The following is a 19,162-nucleotide window of genomic DNA, read 5'->3' as shown; positions in this document are numbered from 1 at the left end:
CCTTTTTAACCTGGAACTAAAGCCACCTCCAGAAGTCACCATTCAGCCAAATAGGTTCATCTATAAAATACAACACTCCTTTAAACAATCAACTATATGAGAACAAACTGTCAACACTGACACAAAATCAAAGATGAGAAGGCAAGGAAGGGCAGGGTAACTGGATGGATTGAAACGTGGCAGGCAGGGTAGAAATGGACAGTGCTGACACATGAAGGGAATTGTAACCAATGTCGCAATTTGTGTATGAATTGTTGAATACGAATCTAATTTGCTGTGTAAACTTTCACCTAAAACACAATAGTATTAAAAAAAAAAGAAAAACACACATGATGTCCTTTCAAATGGAGTTACTTTCCAGTGAAAGGAAACAGATCAAATATTAAACAGTATCTCCTCCTTAGCCCACCACTAAAATAAAAGGTATAGTTAGTCCAACTTACAATGGGGGGGGGCTCCATTACAACGACTCCGTCATAAATCGGTTCTGACATAAGTCAAATACCTTTTTTCTTTTTATTGCCTTTTATTATCAGCATCTTTATAAATCCGATCTTTGTCTTTGGGGGTTGGAAACATTAGATACCAACTTACAGATATGACATCTACAAATTGTGTGTAGTACATACTACTACTAAGATGTACAAAAAAATGGACAGTCTTAAGTGCACAGTTTAATGTAACTCAAATACGTAGTCAGGGACCATGAGGACGGATATCCTGGAAAGAGGAAACGGATTAATCAATTAAGGAAACAGAGGCACCCATATCTGGAAACCGGGATGAGACACCCAAGCCTTTTCTCCACCCTCCAAAATGAGGCTACCCCTCTGGAGAGCCTCAGGTATCAAAAGGCTAACATCTGCATATTCCCATCAAAATGCCTGCACCTATAAACCCCATCAACAAGTACCACACTCCCAAGTTACGGAAAGATTAAAATAAGGTAACAGCAACCCAGTACCCAGTGCCGTCGAGTCGATTCCTACTCACATCGACAACAGTAGGGGGAAAGAAAAATGAGTAAACAATGCATGAGATGAGAAATGACAAGACCACTTCAAAGTGACTAGTTTCTTCAGACTTTAATCCCTAAGAAACCAAGGAAGAGCAAGAGCACCTGGAGATTAAAAATATAACATAAATGAAAAAAGAAAAAAATCATCTCTCTCCCTTGACGTTTAAAACAAAAAGGAATGAGGAAAAACATCCAAAAATCAAGGACCCAAGAATGGATGGGAGTAAATGAGACTAAATCTCCCAGGAAAACAGCCCAGAACTGGACACCCACAATCCACCCAGGGCACAGAACAAGATTATTTCCAAGGCACATTTTAAAACTTTTGAACACCAAGGACAAAGCAATCTTAATCAGCACTCAGAAAAACAGGTCACATACAAAATACATGAAAAAGGCAAAGGTCTAGGCAGGAAAAGCATACATTTGAAACAGAGTAATATATTTAGCCTAGAAACTAGCATTGACTTATATCAAAATTGAGACATTTTCAGATACGCAAGGACTCAGAATACACTTCCCCACACACACTTTTTAAAAGAACTACTTACTATAGGATACACTAACACCCCAAACGAGGGGAACGGGAATCTCAACAGGGCGTTGGAAGTCTCATTGTACAATCAGTTCAAGGTAGAACAGAAAAAGGGGTTCCAAGAATTTGCCCCTCAATGTTCTCACAAGCTGCATGCAATAAAATTCTCTCATAGATCTAAAATATTATTTAGGAAAATAGTAAAAAGTTAGTAAAATTTATTTTACTACCACCACCAATCTGTACTATATTCTTGGGTGACTGAGGAAATAGTCACAGAATTAATTTTCTGTTCCGATTCTGATGAGGAACCCAGGCTGAGAGAATGCTCTCTAAACTAACACGCCACATTTTTTTTTACGAGTGAGGATGCCAGGCAGAAAAGTCTGATGGAGTATTTGGAAACTTATTTGCATCGCTGTAATTATTATCAGGAGGTGGGAATGTATGAGCACTAAATCCTCAATCTTAAACAAGACCAATATATTTATAAAATTAATGAAAAACTGCTACACAGATTAACTCTGGAGAGAAGTGTCTGGAGGATAGGGCAGGGACTGTTTCTACTGGGTTTTGGGGATATTATTTGATCGTTTTAACTGTACATTTATTTTTTTGGCAAAATATAAAGGGGGTAGATAAGAAGTAAATAGAAAGAGAAACAGTGCTACTTTATTAAAATACTGAGTTTATTTCACATGTATACTTTTTGTCTCCCCACCATTTCCATTTGTCTGACCACTGCTACTACTATGTCCTATCAAAACATTCCATACATACTTAAAACCAAGCAAAGGGTGGAGTTCCATCTTTAAAAACTAAACAGGCATCTTGGACAACACATTCTTGGCAAAAGAACCTGGACAACATGTATCAGACACGGTAGGGAAAGTTCTCACTCTGCATTATAAAAAGGACAGCCAGATATCAACTGTTACAGAAATGAAATAAGACGGAAAACTTTAACAAACAGTTTAAACTATTTTCTTTAAAGAGACTTCCTCCACTGCCAGAGATCCTGAATAGCCTGGAAAAAAAGAAAAAGAAATGTGGTTAAAGAACCACAACATTGCATAGATGTCAATAAATTAAACCATGTCTCTCTGCATAGTACAATATAGCTATTTTTCATTCTACCACCAAAAAGGTTCGCACTCTAGATAATAACTGACAGCAAATAAATATATAGACATTATAATTTCCAAGACTGTAAATTCAGATAATCAGTTCCTTGTAAGTAGTCAATTATACTAATATACATTTAATAGCTTAAAGATTTTAGTTAAGATTATCAAGGATGGAGACGAATTTGGCCAACATTTGGTGAACTTCATCTGCCCTGGGATCGACTTTAGGATTGCCAGATTTAGCAAATAAAAAACCAAACCCGTTGCCATCTTAAGTCAATTCCGACGCATGGGGACACTATAGGACAAAGTGGAACTGCCCCCCTAGGGTTTCCAAGGACAGCCTGGTGGATTCAAACTGCCGACCTTTTGTTAGCAGCCGTAGCTCTTAACCACTGCGCCACCAAGGTTTCCAACTTGGCTACAGATGACACGACGACACACAGGGAAATCTGGACATTCTGTTATTTATAATGTGTAGTACATATGTACATCTGCGTAAGTATTTCTAATTACCTATACGTATGTACGTGAAAATAAAATGACTTCGTGTGACACCTACCAGGCAGGATTTTTCATCTGAAAAATTTTTTAAGTATGTAAATTAGACCCCGTCAAGTTCCTTATTTTGTAGAATCTGCTTATAAAATTGCTTAATTACAACCTATCTTCCATTTGTACTGCATCACAGCTTCTGCAATAGTCCCATCCAACTTATTTCATTCTTTTGTCCACTGAACATTAATGAGAAGTCACTCAACACTGGCATTATGAGCTGGTGCAACAAACATGTACTGGCAGATTATTAATGGCAGACTTGCTCTCAAATCTGTTTTGTTGAAGCACATAACATGCTTCATACTAACCTGTTTTTCCATTCTTCAGAACTATACTGCACCTCTTCATCAGTGACAGTTCATCCATTTCAAATGGCAGTCATAGCTGTTCTGACTCACAGCAACCCTATGTGCAACAGAACGAAAACCCTGCCTGGTCCTGCTCCATCCTCACAATCATTGTTTTGCTTGAACCCACTGTTGCAGCCACCGTGTCAATTCATCTCCTTGAGGGTCTTCCTCTATTTTGCTGACTATTCTACCTAGCATGATGTCCTCCTCCAGGGACTGATCCCTCTCAATAACATGTCCAAAGTATCTGAGAGACAGTCTCGCCATCCACGCTTCTAAAGAAGCATTCTGGTTATACTTTTGGCAGTCCATGGTATATTCAATATACTTCAACACAATTCAAAGGTATCAATTCTTCTTTGGTCCTCCTTACTCATCATCCAGCTTTCGCACGCATTACGAAGTGACTGAAAACACCATGGCTTGGGTCAGGTGCACATTCTTCAAGGTGACATCTTTGTTTTTGAACACTTTAAAGACGTCTTTTGCAACAGCTTTGCCTAATGCGATGTGTTGAATTTCTTAACTGCAACCTTAATGGGCAGTGATTATAGACCCAAGTAAAATGAAATCCTTTACAACTTCATTTATTTTCTGTTTATCCTGATGTTGCTTACTGGGCCAGTTGCTTGAATTTCTGGCAGTTAGTTCCCTGTTGATGTACTCCTGGAACCCCTTTTGAATGATCTTCAGCAAAATTTTACTTTTGATATTGATATTATTCATAACAATTTCCACATTCTGGTAGAGCACCTTTCTTTGGAACAGACCTAAATACGTGTATCTTCCTGTCGACTGGCCAGGCAACTACCTTTCAAGCTTCTTGGCACAGACGAACGAGCACTTCCAGCATTCCAACCATTTACTGAAACATCTCAATTGGTAGTCCCATCAATTCCTGGAGCCTTGTTTTTTGCCATTGCTTTCAGTGCAGCTTAGGCCTCGCTTAGGCCTCTTCCTTCAGTACCATCGGTTCTTGATCATATGCTACCTCCTGAAATGGGTGAATGTTGACCAGTTCTTTTTGGTGCAGTGACTGTGTATTCCCCTTTCATCTTTTCATGCTTCCTGCATTGTTCAATATTTTGGCCACAGAATCCTTCAATATTGCAACTTGAGGCTTTAAGTTTTTCAGTTCTTTCAGCTTGAGAAATTCCAAGTGTGTTCTTCCCTTTTGGTTTTCTATCTCCAGGTCTTCACACATTTCATTATAACAATTCACTTTGTCTTCTCAAGCTACCCTTTAAAATCTTCTGTCCAGCTGTTACTCCATCTTTTCTTCCTTTTGCTTTAGCTATTCTGTGTTCAGACTCTCTTCTGACATCCATTTTGGTGTTTTCTTTCCTGACTTTTTAATAACTTTTTGCTTTCTTCATGCATGATGTCCTTGATGTCATTCCACAACTCATCTGGTCTTCCGGTCATTAGTGTTCAATACTTCAAATGTATTCTTGAGATGGGTCTCTAAATTCAGGTTGGACACATTCTATGTCGTATTTTGGCTCTTGTGGGCTTGTTCCAATTTTCTTCAGCTTCAACTTGAATTTGCAAATGAGCAATTGATGGTCACAGCAAGTGTGGTAATAATTACCCACTTGAAGTTGGAATTTCTTTTCCTGTTCTTAAGTAAAGCCCCTTTTAGGAACAACCTTGGTGCTTTTGGTCAACTCTGTAAAGTATTCAACATGTTCCTTCAAGCAATGAAGGACTTCAGTGATAAGTCTGCTCTTCTTTTAATTTGCTATGGCTCATGATTCTGAAAACTACTAACAATAAGTAGGCTTCACTAGATGGAGTATTAAGAATGTCATCAAAATTTCGGAACCCAGTCTTTTCTACAGTCATCAAGGCCTGATGAATCCCTGAAAACTATTGCCCTGAAACAATCTTTAAACCTTAAACCAAAAATATCACTTTAAAAGTCTTTACAACTAAATAATAGTTCAGCTTAACAAGGAAATATCCTGCCTTGAGAATTATGTTCTTTTAAGGTCTATATGGGATCAAACTGACAACGGCAACAGACACTTACCGGGCAGTGAGTTTATGTTAATGGGGAACAACAACTCAGAAAATAAGGTCACTGCAACTTCTGCTATGATTATTCACCTGAATTTTCCTTAATCAAAATGTTACCACTTTCTTTGGGACTACCTGAAATCATACATTTTATAGTGAGCTGTACATTTATACTGGGTTGTATTTGACTTTCCATTACTTTTGATACTGAACGAATTGTTCACTGCAGTTTCCAAGGACTTTGTTTAATTAATGTCCACTACTCAGAAAAGTTCACAAAATTTACACTTACATTGGGGTTCAAATATACACCAAAATTAGAATAGCAACCACAATAAAAAAAAATTGAATTTTATAATCTCACAGCTGTGCCATTTCATCTGTCTCTCACAAGGCCAAACTCTTAAGTAGCCCTTAAAAAAAAAACAAAACCCAAACCCGTTGCCATCAAGTCCATTCTGACTCATAGCGACCCTAAAGGACAGAGTAAAACGGCCCACATACAGTATCCAAGGAATGCCTGGTCAATTCAAACTGCCAGCCTTTGGGTTAGCAGCTATAGCTCTTAACCACTATGCCACCAGAGTTCCCAAGTAACCCTTGGCAAAGGTTAAAGCGCTGAAGACTTGAATCTGTGAACTGTAATTGAAGTAATGCTGCCATTTAAATGATTTAAGAGCCAATTACTATGGTAGAAAAAAAATGTCTCTAGTTGTCAATTTTTTGTAATTAGGAAAAAAAATGAATAGAGGACATTTAGGGAATTCTGGCGAAATGAAACGTGCTTCTTTTTTTTTTTTTAAGCAACCTGAGGGAACTGCAAGTAACACAGTAAAAATTAATTCTTCTATTGACAAAATTCATCTATGTGTGAGAATTACAAAATGTTAACAGATCAATCAAGCTAACACATTGAATAATAATTAGTTTGGCTTCTAGATTTTACCCTTTAGGTTGATTTCAGAAAAACAGGCTTCTCATGAGATCTACAGAGAAAATGGTCTTCTCAACCAACCCCCAAAAAGCAAAGACCAAACTGGCCCAAGGTGCTAAATGGAGCAGCAAAGAAAACCACAGCTCATTTCCTCAGCCAGTATCGTACCAAAAATAGAGCTGGGCTTAGTAACCAAGAGATAATTTACCAACTATACAAAAGCTGGAGAAAATGTACTAAAAAAGATATATTCCCAGTCTCTGACAGGTAAATTCTTCAGCGTTTCCATGTACTTAACCCGAAGTATCGTCGTTGTGGTTAGGGCCTTTCAAAAGAAGCCAACATGTATAGACTAAAAAGAGTATCGTAATAAATCAGAGAAAAATATCTGGATTTGGTCGTAACTCCAGAAAATTCGATTACCTCCTGGTCAGTCATCCGGAAGCAATTCTTCACATAATTGATGAATTTGGCTTCCACTTTGGGAAGAGAACCACCCTATTGAGAAAAAATCATTATTAAGGGTAAGTATATAAACATATTGTTTTCTGAGCGTTATCAAGTTAAAAAGTTCCTCAAAGGTTTGCATGCTGTTCCAAGAACCCTGTCTCTTCAACACTTTAAGAATACTGAAGCTTTTCTAGACCCTGGAATACCCTGTAATACTGGGCAATTTATGATGACCCAGGTCTTTCAAAGTTCAAATTCTCCCTAGCCAGCCACTCTAGGAAGTACACCTGAGATTCTACAGGCACTCAACTATGACAACTTGGCTGCCAACCCACTGTGTAATTTACACAAGTCTTATTACCACTCAGAACCAAGTACAAAACAACCATGCACCTCTTCTGAGTACCATATACACAAGTGACCATAATTATTAAAAGAATACTCAATAATATTTATAAATAACCTAGGTCTAACAGAGTACTAACTGGATGTCAATCCAGTGAGGTATATGAAGTTGAGCAGGGAAAAATTATAGTAAACGCAGTAGTTCCATTTTCACGAACCTCTAAAACGTGTTATTTCCTTTAATTATGGACGTAGACATCAACCCACAGTATCAGAGATACCTCTGACTTTGTCATGAAGTATTTTCAAAATGTTACAAACACCGCAAGTATCCGAAAATCTTTACACTTGCCACTACTTTAAAATTATCTTATTTAGTGCACTAAATACTATTTTTTTATGCATTTTAAAAACACTGAGAAGGCATGAGAATGCTCAAGTAACCACGGCACGAAAGAATTACGTATGGTACAAGATATTTAACTGCCTATTTCACCTAGAAAATAAACCTCACTATGACGATTTCCATTTTAAATTATTGTCACATACATTCTTATTTGATTTATTCAAATATTTATTAAGCAGCTAGGGAATACAAAGTTTATAAAACATGGTGGAAGAGATAAGGTAAATGCACAAGTAACAGACAGCAGAGTACGGCTCACTAAATCACAGCAGTCAAAGGAAGTGCTTTAGGGAAAAAGAGTGAGAATGCTTCCAGCCTGCCAGGGGCGTGGGTGGGTGGCAAATCAGGAAAGGGGATTGAGATTAAAATAGAAGACTTCAGTCTGGATTGTTGATGATACTCAGTATGGACTATATTTGTCTCTCCTTTTCCTCTCCCCATCTTTGGGCTTAATTTACCAGTAGTGCCCAGGACTGTTCAATGCGCCTGCAATTAAATCAAGGAGATAGGACCATATTAAAACGGAGGGGAGGGGTATCCAAAAGATGTCATTTTAGCACTGTATGCAAGGGGTAACATAAAGCATGACACCATGAAGGCTAAAAAGGTTTACAGTGGGAATAAAGCAAAAACAGATACATTCTGTTTCTAAAATGCCAGTCTTCCAACCCACTCATCACTGCAAAATGGAGGGAAATCTATTGAAGCAACGTAGAGCCTACAGAGCACAGGAAAAACATGGGGAAAGGAGGCAGCACTTTTCCCTCACCATAATCATTGTAACGTAAAAGTAATATTCATAAAATTAAAGCTTCTCTCAAATGTGTTCTAAGGCATTCAGACCAATTTCATACTCTGCTAAGTCCAGAGTTCATTAAACTTTATTATTAAGTTTTAGTCTCCCAATCCACTAAGTAGGTAAGCCAAGAGCTAATCCTCTTCTCATGTTACAACCATTAAAGAAAAATGACTAGATGTACACAGTCACTCAAATTCAAGTCACTACCACTTGTACTGACTGGTGATGCCTTACGTAAATGCCAAATACAAATGACTCAATTTGCTGGGAAATGCTTTAGACTATACTCGATCATGAGTTATATTTTTTAACTATATAAAGTCAAGCACTAATCTACTCTTCTAGCTGTTTGCAATTTTATACAAGACTCATGTGCCCTCCGCTGGTTCTCTAGCACAACTAAACAACCAGAAGAAACGTGCCAAGAGGGTATTTTCTCACTGATCTTATTTTAACATCTAAGGTCAGATGTTATGTCTTACAGTAAGTGTGTTTACATTTCTTCTATAACAGAAATAAAGTATCTTCACTTACGATATGCGAAAATATCGCCACAGAATTATGAATGTATGCAATTTACTAGTTACATCTTTATAATACATTTTTTAAAAAAGCCCCACACTATGAAAGGGTGTTAAATACAAAACAATCTTATTTATCTAACTCCCAAAACAGTACAATGTGGGAAGGGGGTTAGACCTATCTAGTTTGAGAAAAATTTTGCTTACCTTTTCTATACTTGCTTGCATTTTTGCTTTAATGTCTTCTACAGAACTAGGCCCTTTTGGTGTTTTAGGAGTTTTTTCCTGTTTTTTGAAAGACTCTTGACCCTGAAAAAAAAATTTGAATTTCAAAAGGTCTTTACAAGTTCTAAAGACCCAACCCCAATTGGACTTTTTTAATGTTCTATAAAATCCATCCCTTATAAAACCAAGTATAAAACAAAAGTTGCTATTATAAAGGCTTATCTGTACAATTAAATTGTTACCAAAATCTTTCTTACGGAATAGGAATTATTTGGGTTTGCATTTATGTCAATTTTAGAATGTCTGCTCTGTGCTGATACATACCTTTTACATTACAATGAAAATCTTTCTACTGGCTTCCTTCCCTACTCCAGTAGCTGTCTACCTAGCCTATATTATCTACCTAGAATGATGATTTCCAACAATCCCACTTTAGGTCTATAAGACACCAGTTTAATTACAGGTGCTATCCAAAAGCTTGTCAAATTTCAGACAGACTAGATTCTTCCACAATAGAATCTTCAACTTTTCTCAGACTACTTAAATGAAACCTGTATTTGTTGCCACTTACTTTTGACCTTGGTGTTGATGGTTTTGAGTCTTTTCCATTCTGGTTTGATTTTTGTGCATTTTTGGCTGGAGTATCTCGTACAGACTGTAATCAGAAATTAATCTTAATGCCCCTGACACAAAAGGCATATAAAACTTCCCCAAACCAGTCAGGCTAAGATGAAACAATCATTTTGACAAAAGGCTGCAAAGGGCTAAAGAACCAAGGGAGAAGGCCACATATGTATAGAAAATATATTATTTCCCACTATAATGAAGTTTTCGGTACAGCTCTAAACAGAACTAATTTTTTTTATCACCTCATCTTTCCAAGCCCGCTTTCATTAACTATGAAACAAATAAAGAGGACAAAAATTTCCATTATTTTTGGTATCAACCATTTCTAATGATCCTTGTGACACTGTATCTACTTACTTTCTTCACTGGAACTTTTTCTTCAGTTTCTTCATCATCAAAATCATCATCATCATCACTACAAATGAAATAAAGTCATTATTACTCATTCAATGCATTCAACAAACCTAAAAAGCCCAGCTAGAACAAGTTTAGGCACTCAAAGCAGTAGGCCCTTTCAAAAATTTGGAGTTGATATTAGAGATCTAAGTACGTTGTAACAGTAGACTTAATCTTTAGATGGCAATACTTTCCAAATTGATTTATAAACTCAAGCAATACCCATCAGAATCTCAGGATGACTTAGTAGAAAATGACAACCTGATCCTAAAATTGATACAGAAATAAGGATCCCAGAACAGCCGAAACAATCTTGAAAAACAACAAAGTTGGAGGATTCACACATCCTAATTTCAGAACTTACTCATACCAACAGCAATCTAGACAGTGAGATGCTGGTCTTAAGGGTAGACATATAGATCAACAAAACAACTGAGTCCAGAAATAAACCCATACATCATCGGTAACTGATTTTCAACAAGGGTTCCAAGACCATTCAATACGGAAGTTGTCTCTTCAACAAATGGTGCTGGGACAACTGGATACTGACATGCAAACAAATTAATCTGGACTCACATCACATCGTAATCAAAAATTAACTCAAATTTACCAAAGATCTAAGTATAAGAGCTAAAACTATAAAATTCTCAGAAAAACACGTAAATCTTTGTAATCTTGCACTAAGACAGTGGTTTAAGGGATGACGCCAAAGTACAAGTAACAAAAGAAAAAAATAATAGATGAACTAGACTGTACGAAAATTAAAAGCTTAGACATTTGCCAACCAAAGATAAATGATCAACAAGCACAGGAAAAAAGATGATGTCACCAGGCAAGGATAATCAAAACCACAATAAGATACTCCTTCACCCCCACTAGGATACCAAACACCAAACTCGTTGCTGTTGAGTCAATTCCAACTCACAGCAACCCTACAGGACAGGGTAGAACTGCCCCAGAGTTTCCAAGGAATGCCCGGTGGATTCAAACTGCTGGCCCTTTCGTTAGCAACCGTAGCACTTAACCACTATGCCACCAGGGTTTCCAAAACATTTTCCCTGATGGGAAAATGAGCTCAGGCTGTGGCAATGAGCACCAAATCCTAACCACTAGGGTCAAAAAGTCAGATAACAAACATTGGAGGATGTGGAAAAATCAGCACCTTTATATACTGATGGTAGTAATGTTAAATGATGCAGGCTTTTTGAAAAGTCTGGCAGTTCTCAAAATTTAACAAAATTACTATATGACCTAGCAATTCTACCCCTACATACATACCCAAGAGAACTGAGAACATGCCCACATAAAGACACATGTAAATGCAGTCCTTTAAGCCATTTTTAATGGTTTCTTTTGTTATTTCAAGATTTTGGTATTAGAACCCAACCCTTGCATGTGCCTTCCCCTATATAAAAACAGGAAGACAATGATTTCTTTAACACTGTACCAGAAATTTTGTCTTTACATCAGTTTTAACAAATATGAATCCCACACCAGGCCATTTCAATCCCCAAAACAGGACCACTGATCTCCCTTTTATCCTGGGACCCCACACTTAAATTTCCCATGTAATAACTTTCAACAAACCAACCTTAAGGCATCACTTCACAGTTTTATTGCCATTTTTATTTTGGGGCTTCTGTCATCTCACCAGTGGCATTTCTAAGATCTGTCTCCCTCAAGGCACCCATTAAATGTGCTTACCTTGCTTATTGGGTAATCCACCCCTGCATCTATACTTTTTATTTCTCATTCAACACCTCAATTAAAGGTAAATGTCTAACTTAAGGGACATGAAGTACAAAGATCTAACTCTTAGATCATGGTTAAGACCAAGAATTATCCCTGTAAATTTGCCCAGAAATTCTCTCTCTAAAACAGATGAAATCTTCCAAAGCCAGAGCAGAGTCAAGATACCAGTCAGTTCCCAATTCGAAGCCTTACTGGATGGAAGTGATGGTATCCATTCTCAGCAAATATACTACAGAACATTCATTTGTCAATTTTGCCGAAGTAAAATCACCAAAGGTTAAATTCAAGTCTCAATGCCATCCAGATTTCTCATTTCTGTTCCTAGACCACCTGTCATGCTTCTTTGGGGTGTATTATGTCAATTCTTATTAATGATAAATATGCTTAGAATTATCACTGTCAAACACTATCGAGTTTATTTTTAAGTCTAATATACAGGGAATCTGAATTTTTAAGTATTTGACTTAATCATTTCCTGTTTTCTGCCCTCACTGTCATGCTCAAAGGGGTTTTTTTGGTTTACAATGACCAGCTCAACTATCTGAGATTATAGAAAACCTAACTTCCACAGTTGATAGCCTCTCACAGCCTTTCTTTAAGATTCTATTTGAATTATGTTTTTAATATGTATATACCAACCTGGGAAATCTGGAACAAAGTTCACAGGTAATTAAAAAGTCAACGGAAATATCCAGTCTATTAGGAGCCCTTGTGGCATAACCAGTTAGGTGCTCAGCTGCAAACTGAAAGGTCAGTAAGAGCTTTCCAAGAAAAAAGACTGGCAATCTGCTCCAAAAGATTACAGCCTACAAAATCCTATGGAACAGTTCAATTCTGTCACATGGGGTTGCTAAGTCAAAAACTGACTCAGTGGCACCCAACAATAACAACATCTGCTTTATCAGAAGCCAGTGACGTATATGAAATACTATTAGTACTTTATTCCTAAGTTTGAATGTAGCTAGCTGTTTCAGTCACAGCTTGATCTAGTTTAATAAACACATCAACTCTTCTCTGCAACCAGATTTTTAATTCCCAAAGAAAATCTCATATTCTTTTACAATCTTACCTTCTCAATGAAGAAGGAACCAACAGAGAAATACAAAACAAAAAACCTTTGTGGTGGGAAAAAAAAATCCTTAGTGACAACTTACCAAACGAATATAAACTGGAGCTATCCAGTGAGATTCTCCCCTTCTTACACACAGTCCATTTGACAATGTACTGTGTCCACTAAACCTTCCTCAGGAGAAAAATATCTCATCAAATATACTTGGGAAATGCTGCATAATCCACCCTTCTGAAGATTCACAATACGCAGCAGCATTTTAAAGGATCGCGGTTCCAGTAATGCCCAATTAACACATTTGACCCAAACTGACCACCTGCCCTTTACTCATTTCTACACAATGACCTTTTTTCCAAAAAAATTCCCCCGACATACAACTGTGTCAATTTCTAAGAGCATACTACTTACTCTTCATCATCATCATCATCATCATCTTCCTCATCATCATCTTCATCAGCAGCAAGTTTTACTTTTTTCTTAAAAGAAAAAGATATGCTCATGAGCAAGAGCTGATCCTAATCAGTTAAGGCCAGAATAAGACATCTGTAGTAAGAACACATATATACCTGTGGAACCTTGTTACCAGCTGCAGGGGCAGATCGCTTTCCTGACATGCTCAAGAGTTTCACATCTTCATCCTCTTCATCATCTGATTCTGCATCTTCCTCCACAGCTAAAAAAAAGTTATTTGCTAGTACTAAAACTCAACAAACCAAGAACTCAGAAAAAGAGGGCATTTATGAATATATGAAAACAAATTCTACTAGAAAAACAGCAAGTGGGGACAGGAATTGTTGGAGCCAATGCTCATTCCAAACCAAATTACTACGCTATAATTATGAGAACAGACTCTCAAATTCACATTGAACCTACTGTATACACAGAATACGCACGCTTTAAAAAGTTCAAATTTGGAATCAGCTAACTGCATTAAAGAGAATAAACTTAACACAATAATATATAAACAACATACCTACTAAGTGCTGTCCACTAATATGCACAGGCCCTGAGCCACACTTCAACCGTAAGACCACAGGTGGCGTTATTTCAAAGCCGCCAAGGGATACCTAAAAGAAAGAAACTTTACCACTAAACACAATGAAGAAAATAAAAGGCTAAATGTTTGCTATAAAACCTATTCAGAACTGACTTACAAATAGTGTCTGTATGTAACAAGTGTTACAGACAAGACCCAAAAACCAAATGAACTAGCCAGTGAACCCCCAAAGAGTTTTTACACCTCTGTAACAAAACAAATAGTAACCATCGTGTTTAAGAGTTGATCATTTAATCCTACGACTAGTAACTACTGGGAGAACGAACTGCCAAATTAAAAAAAAAAAAAAAAAAACCCTTTCTAGCTTCTTGGTATGACCTAAAGGGCACCTACCTCAATGCAACAGAATTGGCCCTTGACATAAAATGCGAAGTTTAAGTGCCCTTACCGTTGGCTGTACAGACATTTTCAAAGTTGCCAGTGTTACTTTAATTGGGCTGCCTTCATAATTCATTGCCTCTGCTTCAACAATGTGCAATTCATCCTTTGCACCAGCACCTAAACTGACCTGTGAATAAGAAAAACAGTTCAAGTTCTACCTATTTTACAAACCCCTTCCCCAAAATTTTAGTTTTTATAAAACCAATTATAAAGCTTTATTATCACTGATAGAAGACTCAATTTGTGCACAACGTCAACATCTAAGTTTCAACTGACCCGACAAACCAATTTCTCATACTCAGTAAGAGGAAATACTAAGAGGAAATAAAAATGCATACAGTATGCATCACCTCACAAACATTTATCAAGCACCTACAAGTCGGACAGCAGGCTAGTCTCTGTGGGGAACATAAAAGATTGCCCTGGTGGCACAGCAGTTAAGTGTTTGGCTGCTAACCAAAAGGTGGGCACCAGCCGCTCCTTGGAAACCCTATGAGACAATTCTACTGTTCTACAGGGTCGCTATGAGTCACAATCGACTCAATCAGGTTATAAAAATGCTAGCAACCCTGCTGACACAGTGTTTAAAGAGCTCAGCTGCCAACCAAAAGGTCAGTGGTTCAAACCCACCATCCACCCCAGAGAAAGATGCAGCAGTCTGCTTCCATAAAGATCACAGCCCTGGAATCCCTAGGGGGCAGTTCTACTCTGTCCTATAGGATCACTAGGAGTTGGAATCGACCAAATGGCAGTGGGTTTGGTTTTTCTGGATGGTTATAAAGATGCTAGCATCTTGTAAGCAGTTAGGGAAACAAAATAAAAAACCTTAAACCAAAAAGCTGGACAGTTTATTCTGAAAGTTCAATTACCGTTCTTAAAGATAACTGGTGCTCGTTTTCATCATTATCCACCTTAAAATGATAATCTTTGTCAGCCTTTAGTTCACAACCTGTAGATGAAGAAAAAAGCAACTCTAACAAAAGAAAAGTAACACTGAAACCTAAGTGTGGGGAACCAAAAAGGTAGTTTTTCACATTTTACTATGCTAACTACCAGAGAGCAATACAGAATGATCATTTTGGGTGCCCTGAACACAAGCTTCTATAAACATCAAATAACATCCATACAGAGCTTTATAAATTCCACTTTCCCGTTATCACATTCCCTCCTTAATGACACTGTGAGACACTCCCATTCTGCAGATAAAAAAACTGGCCCCAAGATTTAGTAAATTTGGAATTGAAACTACTATTTGAGGTCAAACCTAATGTATGATGCTGATTACTTCCCATTCTTTTTAAAAAAAGGCAATTATCTGCCTGAACTCCCAAGAAAAGTGGCAAATTCGAAATGAGACTGGTTACACAAACAACAATGGAGACACCACAAACAGGATAACATTCCAGAGTTACTGCCGTTCTCAAACTAAGAGTATGGTACATTATGTTCAGAATTTGTTTAAACAATATTGCGATTTATTTTAAGGATGCTTCCAAACGAAAGGATTAACACAAAAAGATCAATATAAACTGATCAAAAACGTCAGTTATCGAAAATGGCTAAGAATAAAGCCTTAATACTTTGAATGCTTAACGCATCTATCTACTCCCATCCCATGAATAACTGTTTTAATTAACTTAAAATAATTCCATTCAATTGCCATCTAACAGATACCGGTACAGAGATGTGTAAATGTTACTGTGCAATAAAACTTCAGCACAGTTAAGTGAAATAAAATTCGGGGCAGAATTTGCACTTACTCCTAAGCTAAATCTTGGATATGCCACAAGGCAAAGGCTTCAGCAACTGAGTTTCCTGAGACTGAAAACCTCAACAGCCCTCTCCTTCAGAAGTATTGGGGGGGGCGGGGGCAAGAGGGAGCAATGAAAGGAGGGGGATAAGTAGGGGGAAAATTCCAAACCCTGGTATAGAATTACAAATTAACAGCCCCAAGTCTTCTATCTACTGACCCAAACTGAACTCTCAGCACGTTCTCACCTTTAAAATAAAAACTACTTGCCCCATGAAGTGGAAACCCTCTAAGAGCCACGGCTAACAAAAAGGTCAGCAGTTCAAATCCACCAGACGCTTCTTGGAAACTATGGGGCAGTTCTACTGCCCTATAGCGTCGCTGAATCGTAACCGACTCGATGGCAACGGGTTTGGTTTTTGGTATGGACCCATGAAACAGGGGGCCGCCTCCGCCTTCCTCTACCCCAAACCCCCAAAACCCTATGGGGTCGAATCTTGGTTCAAATTCAGTATGCTTTTACCTATAATTTTGGTTGTCACTCTACTTCCCGAGCACCAGAATTGTCTCCCGTCAAATGAGACTAATTCCATCTACCGCAGCGAAACAGGAAAAAGTCCCTAGAAACGATCGCTACCATCATCGCAGGTGTATAGCACTGAACAAAGACATCCAAAATCCCGGCTCTACCAGCCATTTCGCCCAACATTTCCCGCCCAATAGACTCAAAACACAGAATCCCAGGCTCCGGGTGACAGGCAGCGGTCAGCCCCGGATGTAGCGCCCACACCCCCGCCTTCATCCAACCACGTGGCAGCCACGTGCTTCCAGCGGTTGCGGGCTCCACACGCCCCACCGCGCCTCCCCTCCCCCCGTAACTGGCCGACGAGGCCAGCCCGAGGCTCAGTACTACAGCACGGGAATGAGGCCTATGGGCCGGAGGATCGGGCGTAGCCCTCAACGCCAGGCTGCCCCTCTCCTCCATGCCTCACATAAACCCACACGACCTCCTGGACCAACAAACCCGAGCTCAGCAGCAAAGGTGCCAGCCCTACAAATGCAGACACCTGTACTCAATTAAAAAAATTAAAAAAAACACGTTCGGTGACCTACCGCGTACCCCAGGCAAGGCCGCACTTCCAGCCGGCCGGTTCTACGCTGCCTCCGGACCCAGGCCTAGGACCGCTCACGCCCCTCCTTTCCACCCCCTCAGGCCGCTGGCTCTCCCAAACGCCGGCAACAGCCTCCTTACTCCTCATCCCTGAGGTGCCGGCACTTCGCTTCCCACGCCCTCAGGACTCGAGCCTGCTCAGCTTTCTCCACTACCCAGGCCTCAGTCGGATTCTCGCCCCCCTCCCCCCACCCAGCCACCAGGCCCTGCTCGGCAAGTCTCCAAGCCTCTCCAACAGTTACCGAAAAGATAGTTTTGGGGCCTCAGGGGGCTCATGTCCATGTCCATCGAATCTTCCATGAGGTGGTGGAACGCGCTTAGGTAGGAGAGGAGGACGGAGAGAAACCACCACAGCTGCCGAAAACAGCCGCGCAGGACGGAATCACACCAGGGAAAGGACGAGAGCCCTCTGCACATATATATAGGGTCCCATAAAGTCTCGCGAGAGCTGCCCAAATCCCGCCTCCGCGCGCGTGCTCCGGAGTCCCCCTCCCCGTGCGGTCGCTCTCTAGCGCAAGCGCCCTTCAACCCTACTATGTTGTATCTCGCCCCCACCTTCTCCAGGTACTTCGCGGGCTCCCACCGAGCACGCGCATTCATACCCCGCCGCTGCCGCCGCCGCTTGTGCGCACGCGTAGTTTCTCCTTGTTGCGCGCGCTCCCCACCTCCTGCTCTACCACGTCTTCTCCCGCTCAGGCGCGCAGGCCTTGCACCAAGAGCTTGCGCAGCCCACCCTGCAAAATGGCGACGAGTAAAGCTTAGCTCTTTTACTTAAAGGAGGATGAGACGATTGTAAATGAACCAGAGAGAGTCTCCGTCCTTCTTTCTCTACTGCCTCGTGTCCCGCAGGCCTCCACACAGAGACTTAACCAGGATTTTTGGCATACCTGAAGGCCTGGGCTTGGAGTTAATTGTTTTTCCAAAGTTAAAGCTTCCGGTGCCAAGACAGAGAAAACTACGTATTATTATTTTTGAATTTAGTCGGTGAGAAAAGATTGAGCTACTGGCCAGACTTCATCGCCTGTGTTTTTATATTTTATAGCTCTTTCCTTGTTGAGGAAACCTCTCTAAAGTTGGAGTCCCTCATCTTTATGTCGGTATAATACCAAAAGGAGTCTGAGTCAGTCTTCTACCTATGAGCCACGAGGGACCATGTCTGGGTGATTTCTTCAGACAGAGAAGGTTTTCAAAGGGCTGTGTATTCACAATATGGTTCCACAAAGGCCCTTTGAGGCAGAAGCTTTTTTCTTACCCAAACGCATGAAATGGTGAGATCGAACTGGTTCTCTAGCTGCAAGTCTAATGCAACATCGTTCTAGAAAGGGTCGGAGGGTTATATTGGTCCTGTCCCTGAAGCAGTGCGGTTCTTAGTCTTTAGCATTCCTAAATACAGCAGATGACTTGTAAGAAATGCATAAACCTTAATTATAATCTGTGGGAATAATTTTGGGAATTAGCATCTTAATCTACACCTTGACAAACACTGAGGACTCAAAGCTCCCAGGCGCTGGTGCCTTTTGAGAGTCCCCGCATTAACTGTTTTACCTCAGCACATCAAACTAAATTTAAGAAGATGAGGTACACAAATAGTGATAGCGATGCCTCTATCACCTTTTCTCCAAAAACTTACAATCTGGTTGGAAAAATTAGCTATTATACATTGCCAAGTACC

General features: G+C 39.5%; 1 protein-coding gene across 1 annotated transcript; it reads right to left on the bottom strand.

The window, feature by feature from the left end:
- Positions 1-551: 551 nt before the first annotated feature.
- NPM1 (nucleophosmin 1) lies at positions 552-17,899 on the bottom strand. The gene is given in 12 exon segments (XM_049874309.1): positions 552-2,565; positions 2,568-2,580; positions 6,965-7,039; positions 9,270-9,371; positions 9,859-9,942; positions 10,272-10,329; positions 13,540-13,607; positions 13,698-13,804; positions 14,105-14,198; positions 14,577-14,696; positions 15,439-15,518; positions 17,733-17,899. Coding segments are annotated over 12 exon segments (897 nt in total). The 5' UTR covers positions 17,791-17,899; the 3' UTR covers positions 552-2,527.
- Between the last annotated feature and the right edge of the window lie 1,263 nt (positions 17,900-19,162).

The sequence above is a fragment of the Elephas maximus genome, chromosome 2, assembly GCF_024166365.1.
Source record: "Elephas maximus indicus isolate mEleMax1 chromosome 2, mEleMax1 primary haplotype, whole genome shotgun sequence".
In the NCBI taxonomy this organism is placed as follows: Eukaryota; Metazoa; Chordata; class Mammalia; order Proboscidea; family Elephantidae; genus Elephas; species Elephas maximus.
The sequence above is the reverse complement of the archived record's forward strand: the minus strand, read 5'-3'. Positions and strand labels throughout refer to the sequence as shown.